Consider the following 26,428-nt stretch of genomic DNA (forward strand, 5'->3'; position numbering starts at 1 on the left):
AATTTATCAGTACAGTACCAATAATTAAACTGATTGAATTTGTGTCGTCAATAGTCTCAGATCTGTTCCTGATGTTTTTATTAAATCTGTCAGAAAATCTGTAAATAAATGAAACGATCAATAAGTGATCAGGCCAGAGGTGATTGGATAGTTTATTAATCAGAAGCCAAACACAAAAAAACATTATCAGAACTGATCCATTGATAATCAATAAGTGAAAGAAAACAATCAGATCAATCAAAACACAACAGATCAACTTTACTGATTGGAAATCAAACTTTAATAATAAACAGCAGAAATCAATAAAAGATTTATTTTCATTATGTCTTTGTTTATTTTCTCGATTGTTTTTTTAATGTTTCCCCTAAAATGTTTATTTTATTTTATTTCTCATTTTCTGCATTTCTAAACATTTAACATCCTTTAATTTCAGTAGAATTTATTTTAAGGTTCATTTTTCATTTCTTTCAAATGTTTTTTTTAATTTTTTTAATTTTATTTTCATTTACATTTTTTTCCATTTCTGCATCAAACGTTCTCGTTCAGTTTCTAGTTTTCTGTGGACTAAATGTTATTTCCATGAAAACGTCTTGACAGGAAATTGGTGGATGAGAAGAAAAACAGAAAAAGCAGCTTTTATTTATGAAACAAATCGGATGTTTGAGCTGCGAGAAAAGTTCTGAGAATCTGGATCCATTTCTAGACAAAAAACAACAACAAAGAAACACAAAAAAAGAACAAAGAAATGCAAAACAACAACAAAGACAAGGAAAACAACAACAAAGAAACAAAAAACAAGAACAAAGAAACACAAAACAATCACAAAGAAATGCAAAACAGCAAAAAAAAAGACACAAAACAGCAACAAAGAGACAAAATGACCACAAACAGAAAAAAAACGACCACAAAGAGACACAAAACCACCACAAAGAGAGTCTTGGATTTTGTCTGTCTGAAGGAATGTTCTCCACAGTTCCTCTCTAGATTTCTCTTCCTGTTTTCGTCCTCACACTGAAGGTCCAGTTGAACCTTTGAGGAGCACCGTCTCTTTAAAACTGTCTCAGAACTTTCTGATCTCAGCTCAAACATTTTAGGAGTTTCTCTGGATTCTAACTAACAGCAGTGATCTGAAGGATGTGGAGCTTCTGGAGCTTCTGGAGCTTCTGGAGCTTCTGGAGCGACGAGGAAGAGACTTAAGCTTCAGAACATGTTGTTGGACTTCCACTGAGCTCCATTAGCTTCTGTCAACACAACAACAGACAAATCATCAACAAAACAACAGACACATTGTTAACACAACAACGGACACATCATCAACACAACAACAGACACATCATCAACACAACATACACATCATCAACACAACAGACACATCATCAACACAACAACAGACACATCATCAACACAACAGACACATCATCAACAAAACAGACACATTATCAACACAACAACAGACACATCGTCAACAAAACAGACACATTATCAACACAACAACAGACACATCGTCAACAAAACAGACACATTATCAACACAACAACAGACACATCGTCAACACAACAGACACATCATCAACACAACAGACACATCGTCAACACAACAGACACATCGTCAACACAACAACAGACACATCATCAACACAACATACACATCATCAACACAACAGACACATCATCAACACAACAACAGACACATCATCAACAAAACAGACACATCATCAACAAAACAGACACATTATCAACACAACAACAGACACATCGTCAACACAACAACAGACACATCAACACAACAGACACATCATCAACACAACAGGCACACCATCAACAAAACAACAGACACATTGTTAACACAACAACGGACACATCATCAACACAACAACAGACACATTATCAACACAACAAAAGACACATCAACACAACAGACACATCAACACAGCAGACACATCATCAACACAACAGGCACAACGTCAACAAAACAACAGACACATTGTTAACACAACAACGGACACATCATCAACACAACAACAGACACATCGTCAACACAACAACAGACACATCAACACAACAGACACATCAACACAACAGGCATACAGTCAACAAAACAACAGACACATTGTGAACACAACAACGGACACATCATGAAAACAACAACAGACACATCGTCAACACAACAGACACATCATCAACACAACAACAGACACATCAACACAACAACAGACACATCGTCAGCACAACAACGGACACATCATCAACACAACAGACACATCGTCAACACAACAACAGACACATCAACACAACAACAGACACATCATCAACACAACAGGCACACCGTCAACACAACAACAGACACATTGTTAACACAACAACGGACACATCAACACAACAGACATATCAACACAACAGGCATACCGTCAACAAAACAACAGACACATTGTTAACACAACAACGGACACATCATGAAAACAACAACAGACACATCGTCAACACAACAGACACATCGTCAACACAACAACAGACACATCAACACAACAGACACATCAACACAACAGGCATACCGTCAACAAAACAACAGACACATTGTTAACACAACAACGGACACATCATGAAAACAACAACAGACACATCGTCAACACAACAGACACATCATCAACACAACAACAGACACATCAACACAACAACAGACACATCGTCAGCACAACAACGGACACATCGTCAACACAACAGACACATCGTCAACACAACAGACACATCGTCAAGTCAAGAACAGACACATCGTCAACACAACAACAGACACATCATCAACACAACAGACACATCGTCAACACAACAACAGACACATCAACACAACAACAGACACATCATCAACACAACAGGCACACCGTCAACACAACAACAGACACATTGCTAACACAACAACGGACATATCATCAACACAACAACAGACACATCGTCAACACAACAACAGACACATCATCAACACAACAGACACATCATCAGCACAACAACAGACACATAATCTCTAAACAGTTTGAGTTAAATCACATCTAATCTTAAAGTTTTTGTCTAAATGTTTTTCTTACTGAAATCTTGTGTTGACTTTTTCCTCTGATGGGATCCAGAAACCTGCAGTTTCACAAACGAGACAACAATTATAAACACAGAAAGATAAAAACACAAAAATGAACTCATTAATATGTAGAGAGGTTTATTTCTGACAACATGAAGGTTTTATTTAATGTGTCCTGAAGCTAGAACTCTCCTCCCGGTGTGGAGGAGTTCAGAGAGGCTATAGAGAAGGACTTTGGGTTGGCCTCAAGGAAGTTCTGGTCAACGCCTCAGGAAGGGGAGGTAGGGCTTTGCTCGGGCTGTGTATAATCGGGTGGAGAACTGTTGACCCGTACTGGAGATATTGTTGGACGGTGGAAGGAACACTTTGAGGAACTCCTGAACCCGGTAAACATGTCCTCTGTGGAGGAGGTGGAGCCTGAAAACTCGGGGTGATCTTCATTCATATCCATGGCAGAGGACGCTGAGGTAGTTAAGAAGCTTCTCCAGGTGTGGACGAGATTCACCCTGAGATGCTGAAGGTTATGGACATTGTTGGACTGTCTTGGCTGACATGTCTCTACAATGTGGGCCTCAGGTACGGTACCTGTGGAGTGGCAGACCAGGGGACCACAGAGGGAGTTCCGACTATCGGTATCACTTCTCAGCCTCCCCAGGAAAGTTTCCTCTAGGATGCTGGAAGGGAGGCTCTGACCGATTGTATAACCTCAGATTCAGGAGGAAAAATGTGGATTCTGTCCTGGTCATGGAACGGTGGATCAGATCTTTACTCTTGTGGAGCCGCTGAGGGGGTCATGGCAGTTGGACCTGTCAGTCTACATGTGTTTTGTGGATCTGGAGAAGGTCTATGACCGTGTCCTCTGAGGACCTCTGTGGGGGTACTGAGGGAGTATGGGGTACCAGGCTCTCTGATATGAGACATTCAGTCTCTGTACTACCGAAGTGAGAGCTGTGTCCACGTACTCAGCACAAAGTCGAACTCGTTTCCAGTGGGTGTTGGACTCCTCCAGGGCTGTCCCTGCTCTCCAGTCCTGTTTGTGGTCTTCATGGATCTCAAGTCAGGGTGAGGAGGGTGTCTGGTTTGCAGTTGATGTGGTTCTGCTGGTTCCTCAGACCTTCAGCAGCACTGGAGCAGTCTGCAGCAGAGTGTGAAGCGGTGGGGATGAGGATCAGAATCTCCAAGTCTAAGGTCATGGTTCTCTGATGGAAACCTATGGACTGCTCCCTCTGGGTTGGGGGGAGTTACTTCACCAAGTGAAGAAGTTCAAGTATCTCAGGATCTTGTTCACCAGTGATGGTAAAATAGAGCATGAGATGGACAGGAGGATCGGTGCAGCGTCAGCAGTAATGAAGGCGTTGTATCAAACCGTCGTGGTGAAGAGGGAGCTGAGTCTCAAGGAGAAGATCTCAGTTTACCATCCATCTACGTTCCAGCCCTCACCTATGGTCATGAGCTCTGGGTAGTGACCCAAAGAATGAGATCATGAATACAAGCGTCTGAAATGAGCTTCCTCTGTAGGGTGTCTGGGCTCAGCCTCAGAGATAGGAGGAGAAGATCAGACATCTGGAGGGAGCTCAGAGTAGAGCTGCTGATCCTTCACCTCTAAAGGAACCAGTGGAGGTGGTTTGGACATCTGATTCAGATCCTACAGGGAGACTTCCTTTGGAGGTTTTCTGAACACATCCACCTGGGAGGAGACACCAGGGTAGACCCAGAACCTTCTGGAGGGATGATATATCTCATCTGGCCGGGGAAAGCCTCAGGAGGGATGTTTGGAACGACCCGACTCCGGATAAAAGGAAGAATATGGATGTATTTCCTAAAGATTCTTTCTGTTTTTGTTTTTTTACGTTAGTCAGTAAATTCTTAGATATTCATCTCAAAATTAATTCTGATGTTCCTGTAATGAATATGACATTCTAACAGTAGAACTTTCTTGTCAAGATTCAGTTTCTCACCTTCTTCTTGGATCCAACGGCACTCAGAGCAGCGATTTTAGTCTCGATGTCGGAAACCTGTGGAACAAAAATACCCGAATTAGAACATCAACAGGAGAACGTCCAGATTCCTGTCTGAGAGTCAGTTCTAATTAGGTTCTATATGTGTTCCAGTACTGTTTCTGATGCCACAAGTGGAACCTATCTGTTCTGAGGACGTTCTAGGAATGTTGCTTCTTAGTTCTCTGAGTGTTCTTCACGGCAGGATAAGTTCTCCAAACATCCTCTGAATGTTTTGTCTTTAAATTGACTGGAACATTATTACAACTGATAAACACCCTAAAAATGTTCTCAAAACGTTCTGTTTTAGTTCTTTAGTCTCATTTTATGTCTCATTTTTGTTGTTTTTAACTAATTTTCATTGTTTTTGTCTCATTTTGGTTGTTTTTGCTTGGTTATTAACAGTTTTTTTCTAGTTTAGTTTGTTCTGTCTGTTTAACCACTTTTGTCCAATTTTTAAATGTTTATATGTCTGGTTTTGGTTGTTTTTGTTTGTTTTTTTAATTGTTTTTGTCTCATTTTGTGTCTCGTGGTCATTTTTTCCTCATCTTCGTCTCATTACTTGAGCTGATGAATGGTTGCTGAAGGTTTTTTTAATCATGTTAAATTGAAGACTGTGCTGCCTAAATTACATGCTAATGTGCATTTACCAACCAGAGAGGACAACATTCTTGATCAGGTTTATACCAACATCCCTGGAGCATACAGGGCTGCTCCATCTCCACACCTGGGACTATCTGAAATATAGCACTGAAGGTGTTTGTCATGAACCGGGCTGTGAGGCTCCGCCCACCTCGCTCTCGGCGCCCTGGACCCTGGCGGCGGTCAGCGCCACCACGTCCTCCAGCTCGGACAGCTCCGAGTCCGTGGTTCCTCCGAAGCGGTTCTTGGCGCTGTGTTCAAGGCGCCGCAGCTTGGCCTCCAGCTCGTAGGACTGACCGGCCGTGATGTACACCTGCACAGGTAACACACACACCTGGTCACCTGACCGCCCGCCGCCCATACACTCCACAATGATGACCACAAGCTGAGGGGCTGGAAAACACACCGGCTCTCCTTCCTGACGATCCGTCAGGATCAATCAATCTGTAATTTTATAAATCAATCAATCTGTAATTTTATCATTTCTTCTCCAACTTGGTTTGTTTTTGTCTAATTTTACTCTCATTTATGTCTACTGTTAGTTTTTTAGTCTCTTTTTAGTCTTTTAGCCTCAATTTAGTATTTTAGTATGAATTTAGTCTCAATTTAGTCTTTTAGTCTTGATTTAGTCTTTTAGTCTAGTTTTACTCTTTCAATCTCGATTTAGTCTTTTAGTCTCAATTTAATCTTTTAGTCTTGTTTTAGTCTCGATTTTGTCGTTTAGCCTAGTTTTATTCTTTTAGCTTAGTTGTAGACATTTTAGTCTTGTTTTAGTCTTTTAGCCTAGTTTTAGTCTTTTAGCCTAGTTTTATTCTTTTAGCTTAGTTGTAGACATTTCAGTCTCAATTTAGTCTTTTAGCCTAGTTTTATTCTTTTAGCTTAGTTGTAGACATTTCAGTCTTGTTCTAGTCTTTTAGCCTAGTTTTAGTCTTTTAGCTTAGTTGTAGACATTTCAGTCTTGTTCTAGTCTTTTAGCCTAGTTTTAGTCTTTTAGCTTAGTTGTAGACATTTCAGTCTTGCTTTAGTCTTTTGGTCTCATTTTTTTTGTCTAATTTTCATTCCATTTGTCAACGTTATTTGTTTTAGTTTAGTTTTAGTCTCATTTTCCTCATGTAGAACACATTTTAGTTTAATTTGTTGTGTAATTTGGGTTGTTTTGTCTAATTTTTGCCTTATTTTGCCATTTTTGTCTTTTTTGGTTTGGTTCGAAACTCATTTTGATCATAGTGTGATTGTATGATGAACTGATTGATTTATTTTCTTGTCACATGTAGAGTTTTCATGCACAAACGCAGATTTGTTCTGTTACATTACAAGTACTTGGGGCTGTGTTTCTCAAACAGAGGAACCAGGTTTTATCTGAGGAACTCGGTTCTGTGTGAGGAACTTGGTTCTATCTAGGGAACCTGGTTCTGTCAGAGGAACCCGGTTCTATGTGAGGAACCGGTTCTACGTTCTGTCCGGTGTGTTCTCCAGCCAGTCAGACGGACAGCGAGTTGTGAAGCCAGTCCATTCATGCAGCAGCGGGTTCAGCTCAGCAGAAGGAGGTCATGCTTACATTTTCCTCAAGTTCCCTGAACGCGTCATCGGCCTGCTTTACATCAGAACCGGCTAACTGGGTTCTGTCGGTCGGCTCTGCGAGGCCGTACTCGACCATTGCGTTTTCTGTGGCATTAATGGTTCTCAGGACCTCAGTGGTGAGGTCACAGAGGGCGGCAGCGGTCGATCTCTGAAAGCCATTAGAGGACAGATGTTAGCAGCTGAAAACAACATCCAGCAGCAGCTACCGGGCCGGAACCGCAGAACCACAGAGGTTCTGCTGCACAGCTCCTCCATGGTTCTGCTGCACAGCTCTGTGGTTCTGCCAGACGTTCAGACTAGATCTCAACCCTGTGAACCCAAGCAGCTCCGACTAAACGTCCTGTGTGCAGGTAGAACGACAGGAAGTAGGAAAATAAAAGAACGTGTTTTATTTTTAAAAATGTGAAAAATCAGTAAATGTAGCCAACGATTCCAATATTTAGTTCTTTTAACGTTCCTGTTCTACGAAAACTGAAAAAGCATAAAAACCCGGTTGTACCTGTTCTGTCTGAGGATTCTGGTTCTATCTGTGGAACCTGGTTCTATCCAGGGAATCTGGTTCTATCTTTGAAACCTGTTGTGAGGAACCCGGTTCTATCTGTGGAACCTGTTATGAGGAACCCGGTTCTATCTGATGAACTCAGTGTTAATTTTCTGTATGTGTTGTGATCTAAATAGTTTCTGGTTCTCTATATCTGCTCATGTTTGTTTATATCATAAACAGTGTAAACATTCCATTGTTTGTTTATTTCTGGAGAACCCTGAGAGACTCAGGATGAAGGTTCTAAGATCAGATCAGGCTCTGTCTCCTGATGATGTGTTTAGGAACCTTCAGAACGTTGTAAATCTCAGTGTTTGAGTTGTTCTGGGTTCAGAGGGTTGAACTGATCTGGTGTGAAGCTGCTTTCTGTTGGAGTCATGTGACCGAACACCTGAGCAGGTGATCCCGGCAGGTAGCTGCTGTCGTCATAGTAACAGACTGACAGGTGTTAACGGACCAGGAGGCAGCCGGTTAGACGGGAGGGAACATGCAGAACCGGACCAGAACCACCAGGAGTCCATCTCTACAGGCGTTCTCTACAGGTGTTCTCTCTCTGCAGGTGTTCTCTCTACAGGTGTGTTCTCTCTACAGGTGTGTTCTCTCTACAGGTGTTCTCTACATGTTACGGAACCGGGTGGTTAGAACCCAAGCAGCAGACAAACAGACGGGTGGGTGAATGAATAATAGGGTTTAATGACAAAGCTTCCTTAAAGCTGCAGGGGAAGCTGGGAGCTTCAACGCTGCAGGACCCGCATGGACCGAAGACGGGGCCATGGGCCCCACAGGAACAGAAGACGGGGCCATGGGCCCCACAGGAACAGAAGACGGGGCCATGGGCCCCACAGGAACAGAAGACGGGGCAATGGACCCCACAGGAACAGAAGACGGGGCCATGGGCCCCACAGGAACAGAAGAAGGGGCAATGGGCCCCACAGGAACAGAAGAAGGGGCCATGGGCCCCACAGGAACAGAAGACGGGGCAATGGACCCCACAGGAACAGAAGACGGGGCCATGGGCCCCACAGGAACAGAAGACGGGGCCATGGGCCCCACAGGAACAGAAGAAGGGGCCATGGGCTCCACAGGAACAGAAGACGGGGCAATGGACCCCACAGGAACAGAAGACGGGGCAATGGGCCCCACAGGAACAGAAGACGGGGCCATGGGCCCCACAGGAACAGAAGACGGGGCCATGGGCCCCACAGGAACAGAAGACGGGGCAATGGACCGCACTGGAACAGAAGACGGGGCCATGGGCCCCACAGGAACAGAAGACGGGGCAATGGGCCCCACAGGAACAGAAGACGGGGCAATGGGCCCCACAGGAACAGAAGATGGGGCAATGGGCCCCACAGGAACAGAAGACGGGGCCATGGGCCCCACAGGAACAGAAGACGGGGCAATGGGCACAGGAACAGAAGACGGGGCAATGGGCCCCACAGGAACAGAAGACGGGGCAATGGTCCCCACAGGAACAGAAGACGGGGCAATGGGCCCCACAGGAACAGAAGACGGGGCAATGGGCCCCACAGGAACAGAAGACGGGGAAATGGATCCCACAGGAACAGAAGACGGGGCAATGGACCCCACAGGAACAGAAGACGGGGCAATGGGCACAGGAACAGAAGACGGGGCAATGGGCCCCACAGGAACAGAAGACGGGGCAATGGGCCCCACAGGAACAGAAGACGGGGCAATGGGCCCCACAGGAACAGAAGACGGGGCAATGGGCCCCACAGGAACAGAAGATGGGGCAATGGGCCCCACAGGAACAGGAGGGAGTGAGGCGGCACAGGACTGTTTCTTGGATGGGGGTGAGACGGCATCGAGCCCCTCCAGGACAGCAGTGGAGGTATTTACTGCCTCCAGGAGAAAGGTAATGGCTCTGAGCACCTCGGGATCCGTAGAGGTGGCCATTGCCTCCCCGTGGATTAGATAGGCAGCCCTGAACCCTTCCAACCCCGAGATGGTGGTGTTAAGCGCCACATGGGCGGAGGCGACGGCCTCGGGTCTCCCAAGACATGGTATTGCGGCCATTAATCTCTCCGCGACTGCCGAGACCGCTTTTAATGCCACGAAGGCCCCCACAGGAACTGGACGGCCAGAAGACAGAGCGATGATCCCCATACAGACGGGAGGTGGGGCAGTGGCCCCCATAGGGACAGGAGAGAGAGAGGCGGCACAGGACCTCGCCTCAGCCGGGAGTGGAACGGCACAGGACCTCGCCTCAGCCGGGAGTGGAACGGCACAGGACCTCGCCTCAGCCGGGAGTGGAACGGCACAGGGCCTCTCCACGGCAGGGAGTGAGTCGACATCGACCTGCTCGGAAACAGTGGCAGCGTCGACCTGCTCAAGAGGTGAGGCTGCATCAGGTCCCTCTAACGCTGCGGGCGAGGAGGCACAGTGCTCCTCCGGGACAGGAGTAGGGGAGCTTCGGTGTCTTTTAGAGCCGCGTTTACGGCGACCTGGCTTTCTGGTGGAGGGTTCCATGACTAGCGGGGAAACTGGCTCGTGTTGTCTGAGAGGTGAGCGTCTTGGAGAACCGGGCAGGTTGGTCAGGGGGGCGTTGAGGAACTCTAGAAGACTATCGGGAATGTGTGGAATATAATGTGGCTTTTCTGCCGCCCTTCTGTGTCCCTCCAACACTGCAGCGTCCCTGACTGCCTGCTCGGTGGCATTCCTCCACCTATCTCGCAAAGAGTAGAGGACTCCACTGTACTCAAACGCTTCGTCTGATTGATAAAAAACATCAGGGTTGCCGACAGAAAACAGGGAAAAAACTAGATGTTCTCTACATGTGTTCTCTCTACAGGTGTTCTCTCTACAGGTGTTCTCTCTACAGGTGTTCTCTACACAGGTGTTCTCTACACAGGTGTTCTCTCTACGGGTGTTCTCTCTACAGGTGTTCTCTCTACAGGTGTTCTCTACACAGGTGTTCTCTACACAGGTGTTCTCTCTACGGGTGTTCTCTCTCTACAGGTGTTCTCTCTACAGGTGTTTTCTCTACAGGTGTTCTCTCTCTACAGGTGTTCTCTCGCTACAGGTGTTCTCTCTACAGGTGTTCTCTCTCTACAGGTGTTCTCTCTCTACAGGTTTTCTCTACAGGTGTTCTCTCTACAGGTGTTCTCTCTACAGGTGTTCTCTCTCTACAGGTGTTCTCTCTACAGGTGTTCTCTCTACAGGTGTTTTCTCTACAGGTGTTCTCTCGCTACAGGTGTTCTCTCTCTACAGGTGTTCTCTCTCTACAGGTGTTCTCTCTCTACAGGTTTTCTCTACAGGTGTTCTCTCTCTACAGGTGTTCTCTCGCTACAGGTGTTCTCTCGCTACAGGTGTTCTCTCTACAGGTGTTCTCTCTCTACAGGTGTTCTCGCTACAGGTGTTCTCTCTACAGGTGTTCTCTCTCTACAGGTGGTTCTATGAGGTTCTGGTCCTGCAGTGGGACTCGGACGTGTTCTGGTTCCGGTTTAGAACCTGTCTGGGGATCAGCTGGGGCAGGTGGACGGGTTCTATCAGCTGGGGAACCTGGACGTTTACAGAACATCAGAACTCCACGGGTTCTTCAGTCGCTCCAAATAACCCAGAACTTCTAAAAATTATTTCATGTTTCATTCATTTTTTATTGTATTTATTTTCACTTTTATTAACAATTTTTAACATTTATATGATAGTTTATTATATTTGTAAATATAATAAATAATATATTTTTGTTCTTGTTTTTTCAGGATATTTAATAGTTTCTTACATTTTATTAATATTAATTTTTATTAATATTAATTTAATTTATTAATTTTTATGGAGATATTTAATTCTCTTTTGCATTTTATTAATATTCTTAACGAATTTATTGTTATATTTCTCACTTTTCTAATAATGTTGAATATTTTGTTAATATTTGCTTGACTTTATTAATGCTTTAGGATGATTAATTTTATTATTTATTTTTGTAATTTTTATATAAAATTTTCTTTGGCATTTATTAATATAATTTGAACTTTTTAAAATTTTTGGAATTATTTTGTAGATATTTCTGGATATTTATTTTTAATTAAATTTTACATTAATATCTTTGATATTTTGTTAATATTTTTTATTTTTGGATTTTATTTTTCTATATTTTATTGATATTTTCTGAACATTTTATCAACGTTTTACTACTTTTTAAAATATATTTTATGTATTCTGTAATTTATTCCAACCTTTTATTCTACAGAAAAATAAAGGTACAAAAAATTCTCTGATTAACTTTAATATAAAAACTTATCTTCAATTTTTTAACCATTTTACTCTCTCTAATGTAGATATTTTGAGACATTTTATTGGTTTACAGTCATTATTAACCCTCCTGTTGTCTTCATTTATGGGCACCAAAAAGTATTGTTCCTTGTCTGAAAAAATCCAAAAATTCTGCCAAACATTTCTTAAGTTTTTAAAAATTTACAAAACCTTCAGGGAAAAAAATCCTCAAAATTCCTTAAAAGTTTCCCTTAAAAGTGTTATTTAAAAATATTGCCGAAATTTGGCAAGAAAATTCTTAGAAATATTTTCAAGAAATGAGTAAAAATCTTCAGAACAAAAAAGTCCTAAAAATATCTAAAGTGATTCCGTATTTATCAGTAAAGCTTCTGATATTTTCTTTAAGAACATTCACATAAAAATCAACCAAAATCCAGTGAAAGTGACTGGATTTTGGTTGATTTTTATGTGAATGTTCTTAAGAAGATATCAGAATATTTACTGATATATATGTAATCACTTTAGATATTTTAGGATTTTTTGGAAGATTTTTTTGAGAATATTTACAAGAATTTTCTTGACAAATTTGTTGGATTTTTTAAAAAATAAAACTTTTAAGGAATTATTGGAATTTTTGTCCTGAATGTTTTGCAAATTTTCAGAAATTTGGGGAATTTTTTGCTGAATTTTTGGATTTTTTTCAGACAAGTGAACAATATTTTTTAGTGCCTGTAGATGAGGATGACAGACGGGTTAATGAGATGATGCCTCATTTGCATTTTAAACTCCTCCAGTCAAAGTAGTGAAATAAATCTGAATTATCTTCACGTCTGTGGTCACTTTCATGTGTTGAAGCTTCGTGGTGACATCTGTGGTTTTAATGTGTGATGCTCAGTGGGAACGATTAAAAACCTCCGTTTGGACTGGGAGGGTTCTCCTGGTTCTCCTGGTTCCTGGTATTACAGTGAGAGTTCAGAAACCTCCAGGTTCCCTCAGCCCGTCAGCAGCCCTCCTACCTTCTGAGCTTCAGTAGGCATCTCGTCGCTGGAGGAACTCAGGTCTTTGTCCTTCAGGGAGTCCAGAGCGAGCGCCGATCCGAGCCTGGCTCCAGTCGGGTTCCTCCCCAGGGAGGAGGGCTTCCTGGCAGCCTCGTCATCCGAAGACGGCCCCTTGTCGCTCAGGTTCCCGGCCAGCTCGCTCAGCTTCCTCCTCAGCTTCTCCTCCTCGCTGTGAGCCGCTGGACCGGAGGCCTGGAGGACAGGGACGGGTTACTGAGGTCCTGGTTCTTACCTGGGGTCCTGGTTCTGGTTCTCACCTCGTCTCCGGGCGTGATCTTCTCCTCCAGGCGGCTCAGCAAGCTCTCGATGGCCGACATCCTCTTGTTCAGCTCGTTGATCTGCGGAGGAGAACACGTTGGTCCACGCTCCCTACATCTAACGTTCTGATTGGCTGGCGGCTCTTACAGGTGGGGCTTGGCCGAGGTTCTCCTGGGAGGACGCCCGGCTATTTCTGCGGCGGTGAGGCGGCTGCTGGTACATGGGGGGGCAGCGCTGGTACTCCTCCTCATCAGACGTGTCAACGTACTGTTGCCGGGCAACCGAAGAGCTGATCTTAGACAAAGAGCGGGTCCGGACCATCCGGCTGTCCCCATAGTCCTCTGATGTCACACAGGTAGAAACATACAGGTAGATAAACAGTTAAAAACACAGGTAAATAGAGGTAGATATACAGGTAGAAACGCAGGTAGATACAGGTAGAAACAGAGGTAGATAAACAGAAACACAGGTAAATAGAGGTAGATATACAGGTAGAAACACAGGTAGATACACAGGTAGAAACAGGTAGAAACACAGGTAGAAACACAGGTAAATAGAGGTAGATATACAGGTAGAAACACAGGTAGATACAGGTAGAAACGCAGGTAGATACAGGTAGATAAACAGAAACACAGGTAAATAGAGGTAGATATACAAGTAAATACATACAGGTAAATGTATACCAGTAGATACGGGTAAATACAGGTAGATATGCACAGGTAAATACACACAGGTAGAAACAGATAAATATACAGGTAGAAACAGGTAAATACAGGTAGAAACAGCTAGAAACAGGTAAATTCAAGTAGACACAGGTAGACATGTAAATACAGGTAGTAACAGGTAATACAGGTAGAAACATGTAGACATATACAGGTAAACATCGGTAAATCCAGGTAACCCTTCAGTACACTTACCGGGTCTCATGGCGTACCGGTCCAGACTCTTCCTGCGGTTCATCCGGTGGTTGTAGTAGTCGTAGTCCACATCGTTCCTGAAGCACCGGTCGTCCTGCATCTGCTGGGAAACACAGAGCACGGAGTTTACACGCTGTCCCTGAACACGTCACACACTAACACCCTGTCAGTAGATCACAGGTGAGTTACCTGTACAGATGGTCGGCGGGAATGAGGCAGATATTCCTCGTTGTCAAAGTCCATGGGATGGACGGACAGCAGGCGTTTACTCTTCCTCATCTGACAGTTAAAAAAAAAATCACTGTTAGTGTGTTCTATACAGCACGCATGTAGGATTCAATGCCATTTAACGTGTTTTTACCACTTTGTAGCGCTGAGCATCGACCTCCCCATGGTCATCCTCATTACCATTGTACATGTCTGCAGGTCAAAAACCTCAATTAATCACAAGATTCCCGTTTACACATAAAATAAATCCAAGAAAATGGAATTTAAACATCCAGTCTGGAGCTCTACTTTAGCATTACACTATGTTAGATAGTAGTTGGTTCCAATCTGTAATATTTCACAGAAAAAGACTTAGCATTCACTACGCTAAAATAAAACACCACGCTAACATTTTAGTGGAGTTAAAAGTCATTTCTAAGCTAAATGTTGGCAAAATATCTCAATACGTTACGTTAAAGACGGCTTTATTTTATTTTGCTAGCATTCACTACACTAAAAAAAACTAGGCTGGAAGCTAACGTATTTATCATATGTTATTCTATGCTACATTAGGCTAACACATTAGCACAGAACATGCCAAGTCATGGCTTAAATGTGTTCAGCTATAACGTTTAGCATTTTAGTTTCCATGCAATAACTAAATGATAGCAGGTTAGGTGCTAATATTTTCCACCAAGTCAAGTGGTAGCGTCTATGCTAACACTTTAGCATGATGTTAAGTTAGTTGATTCCCCTCTATAACATTGCACATGGTATGACTTTATTTTATAGCGTTTTATAGCGCATTCCCTACACTAACATAAAACAACATGCTAACACTTTAGCGTAGTTAAAAGTCATTTCTAAGCTAGGCTATGCTAAGTGATAGTAGCCTTCATGCTAACACATTAGTATATAACATGCCGAGTTATGGCTAAAACATGTTCAGCCACAAGGTTAACATTTAGCTAAATAACTAAATGATAGCAAGTTATGTGCTAATATTGTCCATGGAGTTAAGTGATAGCGTCTTTGCTAACACTTTAGCATTGTGCCTTCCAGACTTACGGCTGCGGACGTCCGGCATGCTCTGAGTGTCGTCATCACGACCACCTGACGCACAAACACAAATGATTGTTAACATGTAGCCTGTTTAGTAGCTTGAAACACTGGCAGAGAACATAGGCAAAATGGCTTCTAAAAGCTAACTAGCTCCTGTCAGCTAGTTAGCTTCAGACAGCTAACAAGCCCCTCCTAGCTCCTACAGCTAGCAAGCTAGCAGGCTAACCCACCGTCTCCGTTCAGCCGCTGGTACAGTGACCTCATCACCTTGGCGCTACCAAAGCGCTTGAAGCGGTTCCTCACGTTGTCATGGTACCAACCCAGAGTCCCGATCTTCAGTACCCTGAGCAACACGACAAGCTAACCGGTTAGCGCAAACATACACCACTGTCATTCATACAGACCAGTGCTAGCTGCTACGCTAACATCTAAGTTCATCTAAAAAAAGCTAAAGCTAACATTGAATCAATACTAAGCGCAAACACTATGCAGAGCTAACAGTTAGCTTACTGAACAGCTTCACCTGGTGTTTCCCTGTGCTACCTGCAGCAGCCTCACCTGGTGTTGTACCTGTGCTACCTGCTGCAACCTCACCTGGTGCTGTACCTGTGCTATCTGCTGCAGCCTCACCTGGTGTTTCCCTGTGCTACCTGCTGCAACATCACCTGGTGCTGTACCTGTGCTACCTGCTGCAGCCTCACCTGGTGTTGTACCTGTGCTATCTGCTGCAGCCTCACCTGGTGTTGTACCTGTGCTACCTGCTGCAGCCTCACCTGGTGTTGTACCTGTGCTATCTGCTGCAGCCTCACCTGGTGTTGTACCTGTGCTACCTGCTGCAGCCTCACCTGGTGTTGTACCTGTGCTACCTGCTGCAGCCTCACCTGGTGTTGTACCTGTGCTATCTGCTGCAGCCTCACCTGGTGTTGTACCTGTGCTACCTGCTGCAACATCACCTGGTGCTGTACCTGTGCTACCTGCTGCAGCCTCACCTGGTGCTGTATCTGTGCTACCTGCTGCAGCCTCACCTGGTGCTGTACCTGTGCTACCTGCTGCAGCCTCACCTGGTGTTGTACCTGTGCTACCTGCTGCAACCTCACCTGGTGCTGTACCTGTGCTATCTGCTGCAGCCTCACCTGGTGTTGTACCTGTGCTACCTGCTGCAACATCACCTGGTGCTGTACCTGTGCTACCTGCTGCAGCCTCACCTGGTGCTGTATCTGTGCTACCTGCTGCAGCCTCACCTGGTGCTGTATCTGTGCTACCTGCTGCAGCCTCACCTGGTGCTGTACCTGTGCTACCTGCTGCAGCCTCACCTGGTGTTGTACCTGTGCTACCTGCTGCAACCTCACCTGGTGCTGTACCTGTGCTACCTGCTGCAGCCTCACCTGGTGTTGTACCTGTGCTACCTGCTGCAGCCTCACCTGGTGTTGTACCTGTGCTATCTGCTGCAGCCTCACCTGGTGTTGTACCTGTGCTACCTGCTGCAACATCACCTGGTGCTGTACCTGTGCTACCTGCTGCAGCCTCACCTGGTGCTGTATCTGTGCTACCTGCTGCAGCCTCACCTGGTGCTGTATCTGTGCTACCTGCTGCAGCCTCACCTGGTGCTGTACCTGTGCTACCTGCTGCAGCCTCACCTGGTGTTGTACCTGTGCTACCTGCTGCAACCTCACCTGGTGCTGTACCTGTGCTACCTGCTGCAACATCATCTGGTGCTGTACCTGTGCTACCTGCTGCAGCCTCACCTGGTGCTGTACCTGTGCTACCTGCTGGAACCTCACCTGGTGCTGTACCTGTGCTACTTGCTGCAGCCTCACCTGGTGTTTCCCTGTGCTACCTGCTGCAGCCTCACCTGGTGCTGTACCTGTGCTACCTGCTGGAACCTCACCTGGTCATGCGACAGTTGTCACACACCCAGCCGTGCTCCTTTTTGTTGTAGCGGCTGCAGGACTTGCAGGTGAACATGCGACAGTCCAGACACTGGCGCTTGCTGTTGACCAGGAACTTGAAGGGCTGCAGGCAGCGGATGCACAGCGAGTCGGACACATGGCTCTGAGAACCCAGCAGCTCACGCTTCGTGTCCTCCTTCTCGATCTTCGTCTTCAGCTCGCTGCAACACACAGGAAAGTCCACAGGTGAGTCCAGGGGGTAAAAGCACAAACCTCCATGTAGGAGAGGAAGCAGCTGATCACTTTGGAAACAATGAACTCTGAGGGAACGAGTAGGGAATAAACCATGATGTCACCACTTCATGTGACGCATCAGAGTTCACCGCAAAGACACAAGACAACACAGAGACACAAAACGACCATGGAGAGACAGAAAACAACACAAAGAGACACAAAACAATCACAAAGAGACACAAAACCACCACAAAGAGACACAAAACAATAACAAAGAAACACAAAACCACCACAAAGAGACACAAAACAATAACAAAGAAACACAAAACCACCACAAAGAGACACAAAACAACACAGAGAGACACAAAACAACCATGGAGAGACAGAAAACAACACAAAGAGACAAAACAATCACAAAGAGACACAAAACAACACAGAGAGACACAAAACAACCACAAAGAGACACAAAACAACACAGAGAGATACAAAACAATAACAAAGAAACACAAAACCACCACAAAGAGACACAAAACAACACAGAGACACAAAACCACCACAAAGAGACACAAAACAACACAGAGACACAAAACCACCACAAAGAGACACAAAGAGTAACAAAATATTCACAGAGACACACAGCTATTTTCTAATTTAATACAAACTGAGATCATTTTCTTCTCTGATGCTTTTTGTTTCACCTTTTTCATAATTTGTGCGATCTTTTTCCAGTCTGATGATCTTTTCTTTGCAGCTTTTCTGGTTTTAAATGTTTAAACCATCAGCTGACTGTGACTCAGTCGTTTTTATGAAATGTGATGTAATCAGATTACCCTGTGGCCTGGTCACAGAGGTAATCTGATTACCCGCTGAGGCCCCGGGGCTGCTGGGAGTCAGAGTCCTGGCTGTGAACAGAGCGTCTCTGTGGACGTGTGACTGAGACGTGATCGACTGGAAACAACGACTTCTTTCAGCCGAAAAGTCCACAAACATGTTTTCATTCCCTGAACAGTTCATGTTCAGGAGGACAGGAAACGCTGTGACACACCGCAAAAATAAGAGAGCAAACTGGAAAATGGATAAAATGTTATCAAAGAAAAACTAAACAGGAAAAGCAACATTTTGAGGAAAAAATACAATATTTTTGAGGATAAACTTTCTAAAAATGGATGGATAGATTTTTTTTCACAAAAACTTAAATCGATTTTGAAGAAAGGCAAAATGTTTGCAAAACATTGAGGGAAAAATATTTTTCAGGGAAAACTTGTATTAAAAATACAAAATTGTTGTAGATAAACTTTTAGAAAATTAATAATTACATTTTTTAAAATATGATTTTTTTAAATAAATAAAAACTGCAAAATTTTTTTGGAGAAATCTTTTGAAGAAAGACTGCAACCACAAGTTTTTTTTTACTTATACCAATATGGAAAAAAGGGACATTTTTGTAAAAATAAAAAACTGAGGGAAAAATATTTTAAAGGAAAGGTTTTAATTTCAAAAATACAATATGTTTGAGGACAAACTTTTTAAAAATTGATGGATAGAATTTTTTAAAATATTGTTTCTTTTAAAAAGAAAAATATTTAGGAAAAGCATTTTTGAAAATTTTTTTTTTAAAACTTACACTAATTTTACCAAAAAGTAAAATTTGTGCAAAACATTGCAGGAAAGGGAACACATTTATTTAATAAAATACTGTATTTTTGAGGACAAACTTTAGTAAAATGGAAGTTGACGGGTATTTTTTTTGGTTTTCAAACTGCAAAAGTTTTAGGGAAAACCTTTCTGAAGAAAAGATTTCAACCACCAGATTTTCATTTATTTTTTAAATATTAAACTTAAAATAATTTGACAAAATCTACGTACCGCACTGCAATATTGTTTAGAACTCTGAGGAAAAATTACATTTTGGAGAAAAAATATATTTTCAGGAAATCATTGAACATTTTTGTATTAAAACTTGAAGTAATTTGTGGAAAAATATTTTTAGTTGTGAGGAAAAAACATTAAATATTTTCTGAACAAAAAGCAAAAATTTAAAAAAAAATTGCAGAAAACTTGCAAAAGTTTAAAAAATGAATAATTTTTGTATTTTGCAGAAAAATCTCATAAAATTTGAGAGGAATTGAAGTGAAACCAGCAGAAAACTAAAATATTTCTGATTTTATGAAGGAAAAAGATGAAATGTTAAAGAGGTTTTGTTTTGTTTGTGTCACTGAATGAATATATAAATAAATAAATGAATGAGTGAATGAACCGACCCCAGCCTCTCCTCTTCCTTCTTGCGGAGGTTAAAATCTCTCTGAATCACCTCCCACACGTGTTTCGCTTCTTCATCCGTCAGACGGGAAAGATCCAGTTTACGCTCCATGACGCTGAAATCAATCAATCAATCAATCAATCAATCAATCAATCAATCAATCAATCAATCAATCAATCAATCAATCAATCAGTGTGACAAAGTGACTGATCTTCATTAATGAGGGAAAAGTCAAACAAGATGCAATATTGAGAATGAAACTGTAAAATCTTTTAGATAAAAAAATGTGTGAGAAAATAAAAGCAAAAATATTTTCAGAATAAAAGTATGTATATATACTTTAGGAGAAATTGAAATGTTTTTGAGAAAATGTTTCAAATGCAATATTTCTTAAGAAAAATGTAAATATTTGCTTGAAAATAAATTTTTTGTTTTTGTTTTTTAATGTATGAAAAAATTAGAAGATTTGGGAAAAAAACAGAAATCTTGTGGATGAAAAAAATTGAAAGGAGAAATCTGATTATTATGAAGAAATAAACTTATTTCTAAGGAATTATTCAGTGTTTAAATATTTATGCATATTTAACAGAAATACTGAATCATTTATATTAAATAAAAAGATACAGTATTCTGAGAATGAAACTGTTGACTTTTTGAAAAAATATTTTGAAATATCTTTGAGAAAAAAACTAAAAATATTTTCTTTACATATGTAGATAATTATAGATATGTATTGAAAAGGGTTACAGCTTTTTAAATGAAAATAAAATAGAATTAAATAAATCAAAAAGTAAAACAAAATATTAAGTAAAGATAAAATGAAAAAATACAAAAATTTAAAGATGAAAATCTGAATTGGAGAAATTTATGAAAATACAACCAAAGATATTTAAATAAAAATAATGTAACTGTCAAAAATAAAATAAGGGTACATAAAAAATGTAATAATAATATGAGATAAAAGCAAAAATAACAGACTGTATTTTGTAAGAAAAAAGCAGAAATTTTAGGAGAAACCGAGAAATAAATGAAACGTGCTCAGTCTATTATTATTTTTTTTTAATGAGAATTCTTTTAGGAAAAACTGAAAAATAATTAATTGAAGATCCAATATTTTTGAGGCGAATATGTAAATATTTTGAGGAAAATAAATATTGTTTTTAATCTTTTTTAATGTAAGAAAAAACTGAAAAATCTGAGAAAAAAAATGAAAAATCTCACGGATAAAAGAATATAAATTTTTAATGTAAAAATTTGAATATTTTGAGGAAAAAACTGCAGTAACAAAGGAGTTAATATTTATGATATATGTTCATAGTTAAAGTAATCCAAGTTAGTTTTAATTCCCAGATGTTTGCTTTTTACAGTGAAGAACGAAGTGAGACGTTTAGAAATTATAAATAAGAATATTATTATATTAATGAAGGAACACGAAGATGTTAAAGTGATAAATGTTGAACAGATAAACCGATTAGACCCATGTTAAAGTGATTTAATTCATCTTAAAGTGCTGAACTGATTAGATTTAACTGATCTAAAGGAGATAAAGTGATTAGATTCATGCTAGCTTTAACCTGATTTAACTTTAAATGAATTAAAATAAATGAAGCAAATTAAAACTCACCGACTGCAGCAGAAGAAGATCCTGAAGTGGAGGAAAGAAGAGTTCAGCTGATAAATCACCGGATCACATGACGGGACCACGCCTCACAGTAACACAGCTACACACAGCTACACACACACATTAACACACACACACACACTAACACACAGCTACACAATGGCAGACATCACTGAGCTCCTTCTGACTGAATATTCATTGTTTGAGGTGCAGTTCTGTGTTTGTCCACAGCGGGGCGCTCTGAGAGCTGCTTCCTGGATGGAGCTCTGACGTGAACAGACTCAGTTATTTAAACGCTTCATTTTATTTAACGATTTCACATCCTTTTGTGTCATTGTGTGTTATTTTAGTATCATTCTGTGTGTTGTGTTATTGTAATTATTTCACATCCTTTTGTGTCATTGTGTGTTATTTTAGTATCATTGTGTGCGTTGTTGTGTTATTGTAATTATTTCACATCCTTTTGTGTCATTGTGTGTTATTTTAGCATCATTGTGTGTGTTGTTGTGTTATTGTAATTATTTCACATCCTTTTGTGTCATTGTGTGTTATTTTAGCATCATTGTGTGTGTTGTTGTGTTATTGTAATTATTTCACATCCTTTTGTGTCATTGTGTGTTATTTTAGTATCATTGTGTGTGTTGTTGTGTTATTGTAATTATTTCACATCCTTTTGTGTCATTGTGTGTTATTTTAGTATCATTGTGTGTGTTGTTGTGTTATTGTAATTATTTCACATCCTTTTGTGTCATTGTGTGTTATTTTAGTATCATTGTGTGTGTTGTTGTGTTATTGTAATTATTTCACATCCTTTTGTGTCATTGTGTGTTATTTTAGCATCATTGTGTGTGTTGTTGTGTTATTGTAATTATTTCACATCCTTTTGTGTCATTGTGTGTTATTTTAGCATCATTGTGTGTTGTTGTGTTATTGTAATTATTTCACATCCTTTTGTGTCTTTGTGTGTTATTTTAGCATCATTGTGTGTGTTGTTGTGTTATTGTAATTATTTCACATCCTTTTGTGTCTTTTTTTACGTCTTTTTGTGACATTTTGTGTCTTTTCTGTCAGTATTCTCTTAGTATTTTTTCCCTGCTCTCTCTCTTCGGCTGAATCCCAAACCCCCCCTACACACTCCCCCTCCACTACCGAGTGTCACTCCAAAAGAAGTCACACTCGCAGCTGTGGAGGGCATCTATTATTGAAGGGGGAGGGTATAAATACGATCGTCAGGAATGGGACGCCCTGTCGCCTCACCGGAAAACGGAAGACGTCATCGCCATGGTAACACAAAGACGCCTACTGTCATGGCTGTAGCGCCGTGGTACAGGTTGCAACTAACAAGGATCGCTGCTGCTTCCAGAAGACGAAAGCGTCCACCTTTTTTCACTCACATTTTTTCCGATCCTATTATCTGGCATTTCAGATCCAACAAATGAATGAATGAATTCTGTCAGTTGTGTTCAAATTGTAAGGTGTCAGGGGGTGCACAATTAAATCAAACGTCAGCAGAGAAGAAGATGTTTCTTTTGTTTTATCTTTTTACACCATTCTTTGTGATGCTCTGTCAGTGTGAAAAAGGCGTGGGAGAAATAAAGGATGCATGTGGAACTCACATCAATATGTTGTTTCCTCCTCCATTTCGACATTGCACTTCCTGAAAAAGTTGTCCAGAGTGAGCATCGATGCAGACTCGCTATTTAAGGGCTGAACAGTCCACTCTCCCTCCACACTACGCGGTTTGGGACGGCCCTTAATATGGAGGACCCTCCACGGGAACGCGCAAACGGAGGGGTAGTGTGTAGGGATAGTGTGTAGGGGGCAATTTGGGATTCAGCCTTCCTCTCTCTCTCCATCGCCACCTCTCTCTCCTCCATAGGTTCATCCAGCAGGTGAGATTGACAACAGGTGTTCCCTGTTTGCAGTCATCATTAGCTGGTGCAGGAGCAGCTGGCAGCGTCCAATCAGATCCTCACTTCCCACAGTATAAGCTGACGCCAACCATCTCTCTGTGCCGGATAGTAACAACACCACCTGTAATCCTCTCTCTCAGTACTCTTGTCACGATCCCAGTCTGCCAGAATTCTAATCTCGCTCTCTGCTCTTTTGTCTCAGCTCGCGGTCCCGCTGCTCCTGTTCGACCCGTGTTCCGAGTCGCCACAAACCTCTCTGACCGGGACCATCATCTGTGGGCATCCCACCATCAGGCGTTCATTCCACTCACCTGTTGTCGCCTCCCCTTACCTGTCACCGGGTCCACAAACCGCAGCCATCCGTCCCACCAGGCCCGCTGGAACCTCGTCCGAGCATCTCCGTTTGTCTCTGTCTTTGTTATATTGAAACTCGATTGCTTAGTTTTGTCGACCCGTGTGGTGGGTTACCTGGAAGTAGTTTTAGTTGGTTGTAGAAAGGCAGCTGGATTATGTGAGCTTCGTTTTCGATATCCTATTTTGATGCGTATGATGTAACTTCACTGTTAAAGACTCCCTTGATTCTACGTTTGCAGATTTCCTGAGTTAGTCTGCCTGTCCTCTAGTGTCGCTGTTAGTTTCTCGGCCAAAGGGCCAGATCACATTACTTCCTGTTTTTGAATTGCACTTTGAGACTTGTAGTTCTTTTGTTTTGAGAAAATAAATCTCATTTCGTCTGCCCTTCAGTCTGTGTATTCCCTGTGCCTGAGCTCCCTCGAAAACTCTGACATTTGTGTCATTTCTATGCTATTTCAGTGTCTTTTTTTTGTTTTATCTTTTTTTCATTACTTACACATCCTTTCTTGTCATTTTTTGTGTTATTTTAGCATCATTCTGTGTTATTGTAATTATTTCAGCATACCTTCTTGTCATTTTCTATTATTTTAGCATTTTGCGTTGTTTTAGCATAATTTTGTGTAATTTTGCATGTATTTGTTTCATTTAATAAAATTAATTTACTGCACGAGAGTCTAAAAGTCTAATTCTTGAGGCGGTTCGCTCGCTGCTGATCCTGTCAAATTCTAAAAGTTTAGACCTAATAATTATAATTAAAGCCATTAAACTGGACCTAAGGCTGCTGGAAGTCCTCATCTAGGTTCAAAAACAGACTAGATATCAGAACAGACTAATAATTCCACCTTAAATCTTCTGGTGCTCATACAATAACTGTTAGCCACGGGTAGCTAGCTAGCTAATGTACTGCTCCTGCTTAACCTGAGTTTACAGACGTCAGAAAACATCCATCAGGGTAAAATGTCGACACAATAACCTAAATCTCACCTCCTGCCATCTCTGTCAAGTTTTAAATTAGCCTTAATTAGCTCCATGCTGCTTAAGCTAGCATTAGCTCAGTCATGTTAGCCGACTATTTCAATATTTAAAAAAAAAAAACAGCTAAAATGCACAGCTAACACCACATCAATTCATTTTAAGATGTTTGTACAGAAATCTAAAACAAAGAGTCGAATATGAGATAAAAAGAAGCTTAACGGAGATTTTGGAGAAGAAAAGACAGCAAAATCCGTTAGGGACGGAAGTGGGCGGACCTTATTTTAAAATATGACCAAATATGGAGCAAAAACAGAGATAGTACAGCTGTCACTGAAAATAAGTATTTGTCATTGAAGACAAAATATTGATTGAAAAAATATGATTTGTCTCCCTGCTTCCTATTCTACTGCTGTACAACATGTGGAACATACGTGTGTTTACTGCTGTAGAACATGGAACATACGTGTTCTAACAGGTTGTGAAACTCGAGTGAAGTTCATGCCGTTGAGTCACGTGTTCCGTGTGTTAACGTGACTCTCATCCACAGTGTGCAGCAGGTTCTATTTATATTCTGTAGACTGATGGAATGTTCTAAATGAGGTTCTAGACGAGGAACCTTCAGCTGACAGTTGGTCTTCTTCTCTCTGCTTCACCTCAAACTTTCATTCTCACAGTTCTGCAGCTTTTTCTGAGAAATCTGTTTGTTACACGATGTTGCATCACTCAAAGCGTGGAGTCTTTGTTCACAACATGCTGAAGTTTTAAATAAATATTCCCTCAAAGAATATCAGGCTCTTCTCTCAAAACAGCATTTTAAAATTTATTTCATTTATTTCCAGAACAACCACAATAAGACACAAAAGAACCACAAAAAGACACAAACAGAAACAAAACGAGCTCATTTATTGATTCGTCCAGTAGTTTTGGAGATTTTACTCTAAATTGTCCCAAATGACCGTTTTTGGTTCATTGTGGAGACATTTTCAGTCTTTTTTGATGTTTTCTTTTATGTTCTAGGAGGTTCTGAGTTTACAGGTTCAGGTTTTAGACGTGTCAAAGAAAGAGATGTGGAGCAGGTTTGCTGTTTTTAAACCCGATGAGGCGTTCAGGGTCCGGTTCTTAAAGTTCTGGCCTATAAACAGGGTCATTAATGGATCCAGGTTCTGGGTTGAGAGGGTTCAGGGCAATCCTAAAATAAAAAGTGTGTCTGGAGGCGAGAAGGACTGAAAATAAACCAACGGGCCTCAGCTAGAAATAGAAGCTGAGATTAGAGAAGCAGCTGCTGCCAGAGACACAACGCAGACACACAAACACACACAGAAAGAAACACACACACAAAAACAGAGAGGAAGAAGTACTGCAGGTATATAAATAATGTTATGACCTCATTGTGTCACATTTGACTGATTTGTGTTTAGTTTTCCTTGTTTTTTTGGTTTTCTGTCTGATTATTCTGATTGTGTTCTTCCTCTGACGTGTTGTGTGTCTGTGCTTCATGTTGTGTTGTTGTGTGTGTGTGTGTGTCCCAGCATGCCTCGGGGTCGTCCGTATAAATAACTGTTCTCTAAACATGGAGGTAAAGATGCTGCACATGAGCAGCTAAATTCAGACTCTGACATCAGC

The 26,428-nt window shown here is 41.6% G+C and overlaps 2 protein-coding genes and 1 long non-coding RNA gene across 7 annotated transcripts; 1 reads left to right on the plus strand and 2 right to left on the minus strand.

Annotated features, from left to right (window-relative positions):
- Window positions 1–121: 121 nt before the first annotated feature.
- Window positions 122–21,755, minus strand: mlpha (melanophilin a). 4 transcript variants are annotated; one of them, XM_051941725.1, is made up of 16 exons: window positions 21,567–21,755; window positions 19,944–20,057; window positions 17,448–17,669; window positions 15,790–15,902; window positions 15,566–15,610; window positions 14,652–14,710; window positions 14,480–14,569; window positions 14,291–14,390; window positions 13,521–13,714; window positions 13,373–13,453; window positions 13,074–13,307; window positions 7,261–7,431; window positions 5,854–6,015; window positions 5,022–5,078; window positions 3,077–3,119; window positions 122–1,241 (listed from the first exon to the last, which is right to left on the minus strand). In XM_051941725.1, the coding sequence occupies exons 2-16, from the start codon at window positions 20,051–20,053 to the stop codon at window positions 1,201–1,203; spliced, it is 1,722 nt and encodes a 573-aa protein (XP_051797685.1). In that variant the 5' UTR covers window positions 20,054–20,057; window positions 21,567–21,755; the 3' UTR covers window positions 122–1,200. The 4 variants fall into 4 exon arrangements, with proteins under 4 accessions (XP_051797685.1, XP_051797684.1, XP_051797686.1 ...); XM_051941724.1 differs by having other exon boundaries at window positions 14,291–14,393; window positions 21,567–21,753; XM_051941726.1 differs by lacking the exon at window positions 7,261–7,431 and having other exon boundaries at window positions 14,291–14,393; window positions 21,567–21,747.
- On the plus strand, window positions 10,609–12,402 carry LOC127531773 (uncharacterized). The gene is made up of 5 exons (XM_051941782.1): window positions 10,609–10,771; window positions 10,834–10,991; window positions 11,039–11,057; window positions 11,090–11,153; window positions 11,186–12,402. The coding sequence occupies exons 1-5, from the start codon at window positions 10,609–10,611 to the stop codon at window positions 11,412–11,414; spliced, it is 633 nt and encodes a 210-aa protein (XP_051797742.1). The 3' UTR covers window positions 11,415–12,402.
- On the minus strand, window positions 16,227–17,346 carry LOC127531781 (uncharacterized). Of its 2 annotated transcripts, XR_007938871.1 has the most exons (5): window positions 17,281–17,346; window positions 16,930–16,992; window positions 16,652–16,677; window positions 16,570–16,615; window positions 16,227–16,281 (listed from the first exon to the last, which is right to left on the minus strand). It is a non-coding gene; the product is annotated as an uncharacterized LOC127531781 (long non-coding RNA). The 2 variants fall into 2 exon arrangements; XR_007938872.1 differs by lacking the exons at window positions 16,930–16,992; window positions 17,281–17,346 and adding an exon at window positions 16,822–16,883 and having other exon boundaries at window positions 16,652–16,713.
- Window positions 21,756–26,428: the final 4,673 nt, after the last annotated feature.

This window comes from Acanthochromis polyacanthus, chromosome 22 (genome assembly GCF_021347895.1).
Source record: "Acanthochromis polyacanthus isolate Apoly-LR-REF ecotype Palm Island chromosome 22, KAUST_Apoly_ChrSc, whole genome shotgun sequence".
NCBI lineage: Eukaryota > Metazoa > Chordata > Actinopteri > Pomacentridae > Acanthochromis > Acanthochromis polyacanthus.

Excerpts from the sequence above, each read along its gene's own strand:
- LOC127531773 (XM_051941782.1), top strand. The coding sequence starts at position 10,609 with ATGTTCTCTACATGTGTTCTCTCTACAGGTGTTCTCTCTACAGGTGTT. Across the intron at positions 10,772-10,833 it reads CACAGGTGTTCTCTACACAG|GTGTTCTCTCTCTACAGGTG; the intron begins GTGTTCTCTCTA and ends TTTTCTCTACAG. Across the intron at positions 11,154-11,185 it reads CAGGTGTTCTCTCGCTACAG|GTGTTCTCGCTACAGGTGTT; the intron begins GTGTTCTCTCTA and ends CTCTCTCTACAG.
- mlpha (XM_051941724.1), bottom strand. The coding sequence starts at position 20,053 with ATGGAGCGTAAACTGGATCTTTCCCGTCTGACGGATGAAGAAGCGAAA. Across the intron at positions 13,308-13,372 it reads AGATCACGCCCGGAGACGAG|GCCTCCGGTCCAGCGGCTCA; the intron begins GTGAGAACCAGA and ends CCTGTCCTCCAG. Across the intron at positions 7,432-13,073 it reads TGCCTACTGAAGCTCAGAAG|AGATCGACCGCTGCCGCCCT; the intron begins GTAGGAGGGCTG and ends AATGGCTTTCAG.